The 12176-nt window shown below is 34.9% G+C and overlaps 1 protein-coding gene and 1 pseudogene across 4 annotated transcripts; both read right to left on the reverse strand.

The window, feature by feature from the left end:
- Positions 1–543: 543 nt before the first annotated feature.
- Positions 544–7033, reverse strand: LOC114308190 (protein REVEILLE 8; the record flags this gene model as incomplete). The annotated part of the gene is made up of 8 exons (XM_082880489.1): positions 544–827; positions 948–1022; positions 1577–1636; positions 2683–2792; positions 3777–3902; positions 4016–4171; positions 4268–4391; positions 7004–7033. Coding segments are annotated over 8 exons (744 nt in total), but the record flags the coding sequence as incomplete, so codon positions are not given.
- Positions 3792–11735, reverse strand: LOC114308135 (mediator of RNA polymerase II transcription subunit 4 pseudogene; annotated as a pseudogene). Of its 3 annotated transcripts, none has more exons than XR_014335038.1 (4): positions 11361–11732; positions 11168–11265; positions 7045–8357; positions 3792–3892 (listed from the first exon to the last, which is right to left on the reverse strand). The product of XR_014335038.1 is annotated as a mediator of RNA polymerase II transcription subunit 4 pseudogene, transcript variant X2 (transcript). The 3 variants fall into 3 exon arrangements; XR_014335037.1 differs by lacking the exon at positions 3792–3892 and adding an exon at positions 6674–6825; XR_014335039.1 differs by lacking the exon at positions 3792–3892 and having other exon boundaries at positions 6674–8357; positions 11361–11735.
- Positions 11736–12176: the final 441 nt, after the last annotated feature.

A 12176-nucleotide genomic window follows, 5' to 3' on the forward strand; every position in this document is an offset into this window, starting at 1 on the left:
CTTAACTTTTTAACTTTTTTTAACTTATTCTCAAATACCTTAAAACCAACTATGTTAGCAAGCCCAAACTAGATTATCTCAAAAATTTATGAAAAAAATACCGTGCAGTGAATCACTGTTGTACACTTTTAATCAAGTGGCTGAATGGTTATTCTTTGCCAAAAATAAATTGTACTCTTTTTTATTATGAAATTTGTTTTCATCCGCTAGGAGTGTCCTGTTAGATTGTTTAGTTTAGTGCAACTATCTTTGATATTTGTAAAAATGTAACATTCCCCTATCAACTGATAAAAATTAGAAAAAAGTAGTTTTTATTATTTTTCTAGCCCAACTAAAAAATAAAATACAAAACTACTTTGGTGTAATTGTGTTTGATATTTGTAAAATTATTATAATATTCTCTTACCGATTGATTTAAAAAAAAAAAAAAAAAAAAAAAACAATTATTATTATTTTTTATTATTTTTCTAGCCCAACCAAAAAAGAAAAAAACAAAATAATCACTTTATGGAGTCAACAAAATACAAATCACCATAATTCAGCTAGGAGAAAGACTCATATCATACAAGAAATACATACAATCTACTACATTGACTTGACAAGTTATGCTGCACAAAATTGAGAATGACATTTATTTATTTAACAAGGATAATATTGCCACAACCTGATCCTACAAGAAATACATACACCCAGATCACTAGAATGGAGAATGTTTTCTTTTCATCTGGTAATTCTCTCCAGTTGTACCAGCTGTAGCAGCATTTTTATATATCCTTGAACTCGGTATATTTCAGAGCATGCCGCTTGAGAATTGTCAGTCTTCTCACCTATAAATGTTGACATAGAAACACAGATATTGATGTTAGATGTTAGCCCAGTGACCATAAAATGGAAAATTTTCCCCATTTTTTGATTGGTTGTAGTGCAGAGTAAAGGGGAATACTTACTACATGGCAACTTAGAAGCCCTGCGGCAATTCCTACAGTTTTGGTATTGACATCATATGATGACAAGACCTTTCTCTGCACCGGCCAATGAAATCATCTACATGTCAAAACTGCAGAATTTATTTAAGAGGTTTCATAAATTTTTAAGAATGTGATTGTGGACAAAATAAAGTAAAATGGCATATATTGAAATCCTCTATTTGGTTCCTGTTTAATTATATGGTATCTTCACTCACTTGCAAGCCAATCTTCTTTTGTTTTCTCTTCTTTTGTTTTCTTTTCTTTTCTTTTTTCTCACACCAATTCTTTACATATTCGGTGTCCTGTATAATTACATTTGCACAAAATTGTCTTAAATGCCAACATCATGAGAAGAAACTAGTAGGCCTGCAAATGACCAGGGCATAAGTTTGTTCCGACTTGACTCATCCAAAATGCAAGTTCACAGCAAGCTACAACTTTATAGAAGAGCAATGAACAAAATATTAACATAAAATGTATTGTAACTCTGCCAAGTCCAAAAAATTATGGGCATTATAGACAACATGACAATATGTATTCATCACCATAAATAAAGAGCTGTGTCAAATGAAGTATCCATCATAGTATTGAAGAAAAAGAAAACTTACAATGGGCTCGAAATCAGGACTAGACAAGTTGATGGTGAGGTTCCTCATCAGCAACAAAACCTACACATCCAGGGAACCAAGAAATCAAGACTTTCACTTGCCAATAAATTATCCATCTAATAGAATGTAGAACATTGCATTGACCCAGCCAGCAACATGATATATGAACATTACATTGACAAGAAGATTAGGATTTCATGTTGAAGATCGACAGAGTTTGTCAGGCGATTTTGTGCAAATACAAGCAACAAGAGTGAGTGCATGCCACCAAAACTTACTAAATAACTCCACAACATTCAATCTCATGTAAATTTAGATGTCATTGCTAACAACCAACACTCTCTTCTTCTTCCACATTGAATTTTGGTTTTCCAGTGCAAAGGCAAAAGTATTTTTACAGAATCTCATTGAGCTGTTCTCAATACTAATGTCTTGCCTGACAGTGGGAGGGGGGAAAGGCATCAAATCATGACCATGCCAAGGTATTACAAATTGGCACAAGTCACTATGTTAAAGCTCTTATAGCTTAGGTTAATCTTTATAAGAACCAAGGGCTAGTAGCATAGAACCAGGATATGTTTCAACACGCTATAAGATATCCATCAGGGGCCACTGGAACTGCCCACAAGGGAGGGGGGGTGGGTGCGATAAAGAGGAGCGAGAACAAGGCCAAGCGGAATCGAGGGATCATGTAATGCGACCATTCAATCATTTTAGCAACACTATTTTCAACAAACTGTCCCTTTACAGCCCAAAATCCTATGTCACAATATTGCTAGTAGTTTAAAATATATTTCGCCACATTCGGCAAGGGGGGAAACAACACAATAATCCAAACTGCATATCTCCATTTCATGAAACACCAAGAGCTAGGTCCTCTTCAACACCCCCTCTCCTCATAGATACATCAGTTATGTTCTTATCAACTGCATATAAGATATTTGTGAGCCAACAGTCACTTATGTAGAGGTTCCATCACCAATTACTCGTAATTTAATATATATAAAAATAAAAATAAAGAGTTTTAAACACACATCATATCACTAAGAGGCATCTTGTGCTTGAAAAGTAGACAATAGAAACTGGTAAATTTTCAACTAACTCACAGTTTCAAAGTTAATAGGATCCATCCCCTTGAGCTTCTGCATGTGACCTTTAGTGTCTGGACCAAAGACACTTCCAATAAAGGTATAGACTTCAGCAAAATCTGGTACACCTGCAAAACGATTTTTAAAATTGAAAAACAAAAGCCTATGAGAGGAACAACAAATGAGATTTCTATTCATGAATTTCAAGTATTTGTTGAATAAGTAAATGCATCTGACCCTTTGCTTCAACCAAATATGGAACAGGTATGTGCATGCCTGCTAGCCACTTCAAAATAATGAAATATTGTGAAAAAGTAACTTCTGAATATGCAACCAAACCAAGTCCATGTAACATAATATGGTGAGGAAGGAGAAATTCATAATTGTTTTAGAAATGAAAAATATAATTGCTTCACAACCATTTTAGGTTTTTATCAGCCCTCACGATTGAAATTTAGGTAGGTTGTTAAGGGGAATAGTGATTAATCACGTGCGACTCCAAGTAGCTGAATGGTGATTAATGGCATGCACTGTATCACAAGTAAGGGTTGGTTTGGCATAAACTAAATAATACAAAAAGTCAAAAAGTCACTATCCTATTTAAGTCACATCATCTTATTTAAATCACATCACCTCTCTAACACATCACATCAAACCCAACCCCAACCCCAACCCATATAAGCCAATAAGTCAAAAAGTGCACTTTTTTAGAACATCCCAAACCAACCCTCGTGTGCATTCACGTCCAAATAAGCACCCAATGAGTATGATATGTTTTAGATGACCTCTTGGGGATTGAATGGTTTCCCACTATAATCCAGGATGATTGGTCATTGAGAACTGAAAATCTCACGGCAAATCCTAAAATCGTGCCTTGCTGAATCAAAAGTGCTTTATGACACATGCTGCATTACAAAAATACAAATAGGCCAAGTACAATAGAAGTGTAATAACATGCAAATCAGATATCAAGTATCTAAGGTGCAAAACATAGGACAGAATATGAAGAGAGTAAGCTGTGCCACCTACAGCTGTAAGCCTAAAACTTGACCATGATTGGCTATTTTAAACCATCATCAAATTAGAAAGAAAGATACAATCAAGGAGATTACCATGAAGCAAAGAATCTTGTTTCCCTTGCTTCAGTAACTCAGAACTTGGTGGTGTTCTACTTGAGCTTCCAATTGCACCAATACTGCTGTTACTAATCCTTGGGACCCCCTTCGATCTAATATCAACTGAATCAGTAATGTTGTATGCCATAATAAGTGCAAGAAAGTTCCCTTAAATAAGGAATACTATAAATATCTATGAACAAGTAAAAAATATAAAAATAAAAACTTAAGCATGCCTTCAACTCTGTGAAGATTGTATTCATCTTGGGATCGCATGATTCCACCCAAAGGAGTGTGTATAAGCATCGAAGTGTCATCCCATGGAGAATATACAGGTGCAAGTAAATTCAATGAAGAAGGATTAGCCATGGAAGCTTGCAATGGCACTAAAACTACCAAAAATTTAAAAGTAATAGCATGTCAGGATAACGAAAAAAGGTTTAAATGAAGTCTTCCAAATGTATTTTCATTGTCATCATGGGACAAACCATTTTTCGGTGCCTTTTGTGGGTAAGGATGAGACGCTTTGCGCTTTGGGCGAGGTGGAGGCACATGTGCTATTGTCCCATTTTTTTGAACCTTCAAAAAGTATTTCTGGGCATGACTCCGGATCTACAAATGAAATTATTTAGCAAAGTAACACAAAGAGCATGTACTGAACATTGTTCAGATGTTCAAATTGGAATTATCTATAAAAAGAAAAAAAGAAGCTAACACAAAGAAACAAGTGGTTGTGCCAGCTATGATGAAGAACAAAATACAACAGTAAAAACAATAAATCCAACCACAAAAAAGTAGAAAAAAAATGATGCTATTTTTTTAGGGTAAAGAAGTTTTAGGGATTTGACCAGTTCAACAAATCAAATGGTCCAAAAGCAGTTTCAAATCATTTGGTCATGTTGATTCTTAGACTAAAAATTTCAACCTAGGAACCATCTAGTTGTGGGAAAGGAACTCTGTCAATGTGTCAAGAAGAGTGCTAAAGTACTCTCAACCAAACAACATAGGATGGTGGCAACTATACTTCATTTTCTAGAAGTCTCATGCAATGCTAGGCTACCACAGCTTGTTGGTCCTTTCCATCTGAAGCAATTTATTATCCAAAAAGGGCAGGAAACACCTTAGCTACACCAGGGGCAACATGCAAGGGTACTCAAGGGTTCCTTAACCGGCCTTCTTTTTTGATCTTTTTAAATGAGATGATTATCTCAAGTTTTCCTCTTCGTTTTCATTTATACCTCCTTTATACAGGATCTGGGCCTTCAAGCCTTGCTATCCAAGTAAGGGCAAGCGCAGGGAAGCATGGTGTGGGGAATAAGAAACAGAAGAAGAGAGCAGAACTAATATTCATTTAGAAAACTTGGTAGTACAATAAATAACTAAATTACAAACTGTCACATTACATTAAAGCACAAAAATGAACTAATGCTAGTGTAAGAAAATGCCAAGTGCCAATTTGGAAGTCCCAAAAAATATATATTTTAAATCAAATTGAAGTAAAAGCTGACGCCAGTTAGACATACTATTCTATTGAATTTAACCCATTACCCAACCTCCCCAAAAAATAAAAAATAAATAAAAAGAATTGATTCCAAAACATTTCTAAGAGTCATGAGCTTCATCAATATTCTGATAAATGAGATCCAAACAGTTTTTATACTGACTGATTGGATGATCAACAAATATGGTGACTTTCAAATATGGTGACTTTCAAATCAACTCTCTAATAAGCACGGGAACAGATGCCGAATATGGTGACTTTCAAAAAAAAATTGGATAGGAGTTTAACATGAAAACCTCACCCAAATTATAATTTAAACATTATGACATACAAAATTCTATTTCATGAATCATAAACCATTGTATCACAAATGCCAAAAGCATTGAAGTTCAATAATGACTAGATCATCCATAATAATAATAAAATAAAATAAAAATTAAAAAAAAAAACAAACATAAATCACAAGCCAAAGAAGATACCATTCAAATAAATCACAAGTCAAAGGATTGTGTTGATCGATTTCTCGACAAGGGCAGTGTCGGTTTTGGGGAGAGTTTCGACGTCGGTGGAGGTGCGGACGAGGCGGAGGGAGTTGAGGCGCTGCCGTGAGGTGGTTGGGGAGCGGATGGGGTGGGAGGAGGGAGTGGAAGGGGTGGATTTGAGGCCGGAATGAGGGAGCGAGAGAGAAAGGGAGGGTGGGTTACTAATTTGATAGAATGATAGAAATGTAATAAAAAAATTTAGAAAAAATATGTGTCCTGAGTTAATCAAATGTGTGGAAATAGAATTTTTCAAGCTTTTGGCTTTTTTTAGCCAAATGATTTGGGAAGTTGATAAAAAAATTGCTTTTGGCTTTTTTGATTAATATTTGTTGATGATGTCAAATCATAATACAATGACCAAACTACCCCTATTTAGTTTAAAATATTTACAATTTCACTCATGTGACACATTTTGACTCATGAGGGGTAAAATTGTAATTTCATCATTGGCTAAAAACCAATTTCTCAAATGAAAAAAAATACAAAAAAGTCAACTTTTGACTTTTGCTACAAACCAAAAAAAATGACTAAAAACCAACTTCCCAAAACAAAGCCTAAATAAGCATATAAATCAGCATTGTAGGAAAGACCACTAGTAAACAAATAAAAATAAAACATGCTCTATTTCCACAGAAGCCAAGTATGAAAACAAATTTGTGAAACTTCAATCATTTCACAAAACATTCCTTTGAGCTTCCATATAACAAATCTATGCAACTAAAGATTTTTATTAGGTCCCTCTTCATATAATTATACATGAGTTATCCATGATATCGAGGTTTATTAAGCACTGCTATTTAAAATTTCAAAATACTGAAAACAAAACCACACAAAGACGAGAGAGCACATCCTAAAATCAATAAACCAAACAATTCATTGTCAGCTAGAACTTCAAGAAGCAAATATTAGCAATCTGGATCGAATATTACACTACCTTGATCAAACATAGGACGTCACGAACACCAAGTAAATATTCGCATCATATTTTTCTTGAAACAGAAACCTACGAAGACTTCTCGAGTGAGGATGAGAACTTCAACACATAACTCATAATTTAGGCATTCAAGTTATGTAACCCAAAATCAAAACAAAAACTCCAATTCTAGAATCCCAGTAAGATACAAAATATTTTAAACAGCAAATTGATCTAAAAAATGCAAACATTGCACATTTAGTTACACCTTGCAAGGGTAGAACGAGTCCAACTTCCAAGTGTGCCTACCTCAAGTACCTCAAACAGATCAGAAAACTCAAAAGTAGACCTGGTCAACTGTCAATCTTCATCATCAGAGCTTCCCATGTCACTACTATAATCACTACTATCATCATCAATATCAAGCTGAACATGCCGAACTTGTATTGGTTCAGGTACTTTGGGTATTCCTTGAGCAGGAATGGGTCGTGGTTGTTGCTCCTCAATTCTACCAGCAATAGGGAGAGTATCCAATGGAGGCAGCGGAATTGGGTCACCAGGCTTCCAGCCAAGTGGAGGCATCATCGGTAAATCACTAGGCAATTCCACAGGCATCCCAGGCTTCCATCCAGATGGAATCACAAAATTTGGAGGAATCAGACCCTGAATTCCAGTGAGATTAGCAAGTGGATTCGAGTCTGGCTGTTGTGCAGGAGGAGCTTCAATGAATGGCTCAATTGTTTTCTCCTTGCTTTCTGCTGATTTAGGTAAACCAACATCGAGATCAGCAAATGCATACAACTGAGAAGCGCGCAGTTGCTCCTCCTGTGGGGCAGGTGGTAGTGCCCCACGCAAAGGTGCCTGCCCAGCACCAAATTCCGGCGGTGCAAATGTTGTGTAGCTTATCCTGTGGGCATATGATAGAATGTCAGATAAATTCAGCTGAGCAGAAATAGTTGTGGTACAAGAATCATCCGTATCATCTTCTGATTTTGATCTTTTGGGGCGGCGATAATCAGAATAATCATCGACGAGAATGTCAAGAATCCGTTCGGCTTCTTTAAGTTTGTTAGCGAAGGAAAGCATTGCGGAATCTTTTGACCTGATTTCACGAGCAACTTTCTGCTTAGCATCTTGAAGATCAAGAATTTCTTGAAGTTCTGCAACAGATTCGAAGAGCTGAGTTTGAAGGGTTGTAAAAAGGGAGAGGATTTCTCTGGTGGTGGAAGGCGAGGAGTCTGGTTGAACTGATGTTGTGGATTGGGTTTGTGATGATAGAAAGGTAGGAAGGGAGCCACGGAATGCACTAAGCCAATGAGACCTATTGGGCGAGACCTCAAAGAGCCGAGATGCAAGGAAGGCCATTTGAAGGAGAAGACATTGGGCTCTAGAGAGAGGCGGAAGTAGAGGAAGAAGAGTTGAGGAGGTGGTCGTGGCTTTTGACAAATTCGATTGTTGATTGGGGAGCTGAGGCTGTGGGAGTTGGGAGGAGGATTTAGGCGGGGTAGGGTTTTGTAAAGAGGGTGAATTTGGGTTTGGCAGGCCTAGTCTGGCTGGTGATTGTACAATTTGATGTGGGACATTTTGCAGCATTTTGAATTTCCACTCCCTTTCAGAGAAACCTAAAACAACAATTAAGAAGAGGAAAGGATGGTCAATGCAACCTGAAAATATTAATGAAAAACATCAAAACGTCCCACAAAAACAATGATAATTGTAGAAAAGATAAATGAGCTTTTTCCATCAGACATTCCCCAGCAACATAACAGACACATACAATTCCTATACACATGGAACATAAAAAAATCATCATTACATACAAGGCTTCATTTGTAAGAAATATACTAATGACCCAGTAAGATGAAATTATCCACACAAAAAAAAAAAGAGATGAAAATAGAGCTACAAGCTCATAGTATACTCAGTTACTTCAGAGTGAATAGAATTATCTTCAAATTCATCTAACTAATATGTTCTTAAACTGTTACTACATTTGAATAATTGGCACAATAAAACTATCTATATAGGTTGAAAAGATTGATCAGGAGGCCACAACAAAATGGCTCAACAAGAATGCAGGCAACATAATTGATTTTAAAATGCAAACATAAAGAGGGTAAAAAGAGGAAGAAAATACAACAGCACTGTTATTTTCTACAAAAATGTGATAAAAACATATATATTCATGACCATGAAGCAGAAATAGAAACAAGGTTGGCTACTACTAGCCTACTAATAAGTACAAAGGTTGACATAACTCTTTTTCATGATACATAAAATAAAACCCTAGAGAGGAACTTCCATAAATTAATCTATTATTTCAACCAAAAAAATATTTAGTGCAATAATGGAGTGAAAATATCTTGAAAGATGTACAGATTAGTTAACCCCTTGAAAGCAAACACTCCATTTCAAGCCAAAAAAGGGAAACAAATAATTCTGTTCACTTATTTTTCACAATATGTTTTCCGTTTTTTTTATTATTATTATTATTTAAACAGAAACTGGTTTGACGAAAATAAACAGCAACAATATATTTTCACCCAAAAATAGAGAACCATATGAAAATAATGATTTTTTGAATTTTCTCATTTTTTTCAGCAAACTAGTTTTTTTTTTTTTCTCAAAAAACATATATTGAAAACAAAACCAAACAAAGATAAGAAGTACCCTTTTTTATGACATTATACATGATCTTGTAATAAAATGTGATCTTGACCTATTCAACCAAGCTGAAAATCCAAGCAATCCAAATTGAAACTGACCTATATTTCATTCTGAAATAGCAGCAATAACACCAAATGATGTGATCAATAGTGACAACTAAATTTAATATAGAGTCAAAATTTTAAAAATTCTCAAGATGACAATGGGACAAGAAAAAACATTTATGAAGTTATAGAAAACAACGCGCTCTAGCAAACAAAATAGACACTAAGCCATCAAATTACATTATTCAGTCCTTTCAAAGCAAAGCAAACCAGTCAATTACAAATGGGGGATAAAAAATTACAATCTTGAAAAAGAACCATCACATCCCACTAATGCCTGCACAGATCAACATTCATCTCACCATTATTTTTACTGAAATACAATTATAGATAGGGGGTGGGCGCGGATCGGTTGCGGCCACGAAACCTCCAATCCACCATCCCATCTGTCCGCCAGATTGGCGGATTGGAGAAAATCAATCCGCATCCGTCCGCCAATCCGGCAGATGTGGATTTGGCGAATTGGCGGATAGATACGAATCGGTTTGGCGGTTTGAAATTTTACAAATTTTCAACATACAAAAAAAAAAAACACATGTATTTATTAATCAATACATGAAGGACTAATATGAACAATTAAAAAAACATGAACAAGTAATACTATTACATAATACTATTAGGTCATGTTTGATTCAAAAGACTAATAGTGAAGTATTAATAATCCTATTAAATTAGTGTAGGATTCACTATCCAATTGGATTAATATCCATTGGATTAATATCCATTGGATTAATAATCCCACCCCTACCTCATTACTAATAATCCTACAAATTTGTTGGATTAATTATCCATTGGATTAATAATCCTAAACCAAAATGTTAAAACAAACATGAGATAATTGGGCCCACGGATTAATAATCCTAATCCCATGCTCTAATCCACCCAATCAAACATGCCCTTACATAAGTAATACATGAAGGACTAAAACATTAAAAAGATGATAAATATGCATAAGTAACCAATGAACTATCTAAGAAACCTGTCTGAGAGGTTGCTGTCAAAAAATTAATCTATTATTTTCATTTTGAATATCTCAAATGCCCTCCTCTCGCAACTGTCATGAATCTTTTTATTTTCAGTTCCTAAATCAATTTATAAACACAAATTTTGTATGGAAGCACTGTAATACTATTAAATCAGTTCCAAAATCATTCATTTCTGAAGTAGTTCCCAAATCATTCATTTCCCAAGTAGTTCCTAAAGCATTCATTTCCCAAGCAGTTCTAAATCAGTTTATAACACAAATTGCTCAAATCATGAACATACCATAAATTAGTTTAAGAGGTAAATAATAATGCATATACATTAACATACCAGAGCAAAATATTCAACAAAAAATTGGGTATTGTGTTTCATAGCTTGGCCATAAATTAAAGAGTATTCAACCAGTTTGTAATCAACAATTTGCGTGGAGTATCAACCAATAGACTGGATATGATTACAAATTTCATCAACCAATACCGGAGAACAGTGTGGAGTGACATACTAGAGAACAGGAGAAGAGAATAAGATGAAAGACGAAACGAAAAACAGAAGAGGAGAAGAGAAGAAGAGGAGAGAAGAAGAGCAAACACAGATATAAAATCACAGACAGACACAGATAGAAATCAAACAGACACATATAAAATCACAAACACAGATATAAAATCAAAATCACAAACCTCTGGTTTTTTAACTCTCTGAGTCTCTGTAAGCTTCTCTCTCTGTGTGTGTAGAACCCTCACTCTAATCTCATCTCACCGCCACTTTGCTTTCAGAACTGCAACAAAACAAAAAAAACTAAAAAAAAAAACAGATTAGATATTCAGGAGAAGAAGACAAGAAGAGGAAAGATGAAGACAAAACAGAACTCACCACCACTATGATCAGCGATCCTCTTTCAGTCGAAGAAAGGGGTAGGCCCTAACCGTTAAGGTTTTAAGCTGAGATTCTCAGAAAAGGGAGTTAAAAAAATAATAATAAAAAAAAAAAAGCAGATCTTCGATCGCCGATGGAGAAGATCGTCGGACGATGAGAAGGTCGCAGTCGGTAGATGGGTAGGGTTTTGGGTAGAGAGAGAGAAAGAGAGATAGAGATAGAGAGACGAGATACGAGAGAGAATACGATGTTTGTCGAAGAAGAAGAAAATGGGCTAGGTCTTTTCATGATATGATCAGAAAAGAGGGAGGGGGAGTCTTTTTTATGATGAGATCAAAAAAAGGGCGGGGATCCTCCCCTCGAGGTTCCTACATTATTTCCTATTTGTTGAGTTATTAAGGCCCGTTTGGAGATTTATTTTTTTAGTCAATTAGTCAAAAGGTTATTAAATTAGTCAAAAAGTCAATAATTCATACCAAAAAATTAAAGATTTTCTTTTCTCTCTACTTTTTGCACATCTTTTCGTAATTAACCAAAAAGTCATCCTAAACATACAAGTTTTTTGTACCTACATTTTTAGCCAAATAGCCAAAAAGTTACTAAATTAGCCTGTTCCCAAACGAGGCCTAAGTCTAATTTTAAGTTTAATTTTGATAATTTAAATTATTTATATTTTAAAATTTATTGAATATATTATATCTATAAAAAATTAAGCTGATCGGATATCAGAAAATATGTATTCAAAATACCGTTTATCAAAATTTTAAAAAAAAGTGTGTTTGATTTGAATTTTTTGAATTAAGTTTTTTGAAA

The sequence above is a fragment of the Camellia sinensis genome, chromosome 7, assembly GCF_055761805.1.
Source record: "Camellia sinensis isolate YWXY chromosome 7, ASM5576180v1, whole genome shotgun sequence".
Lineage (NCBI taxonomy): Eukaryota > Viridiplantae > Streptophyta > Magnoliopsida > Ericales > Theaceae > Camellia > Camellia sinensis.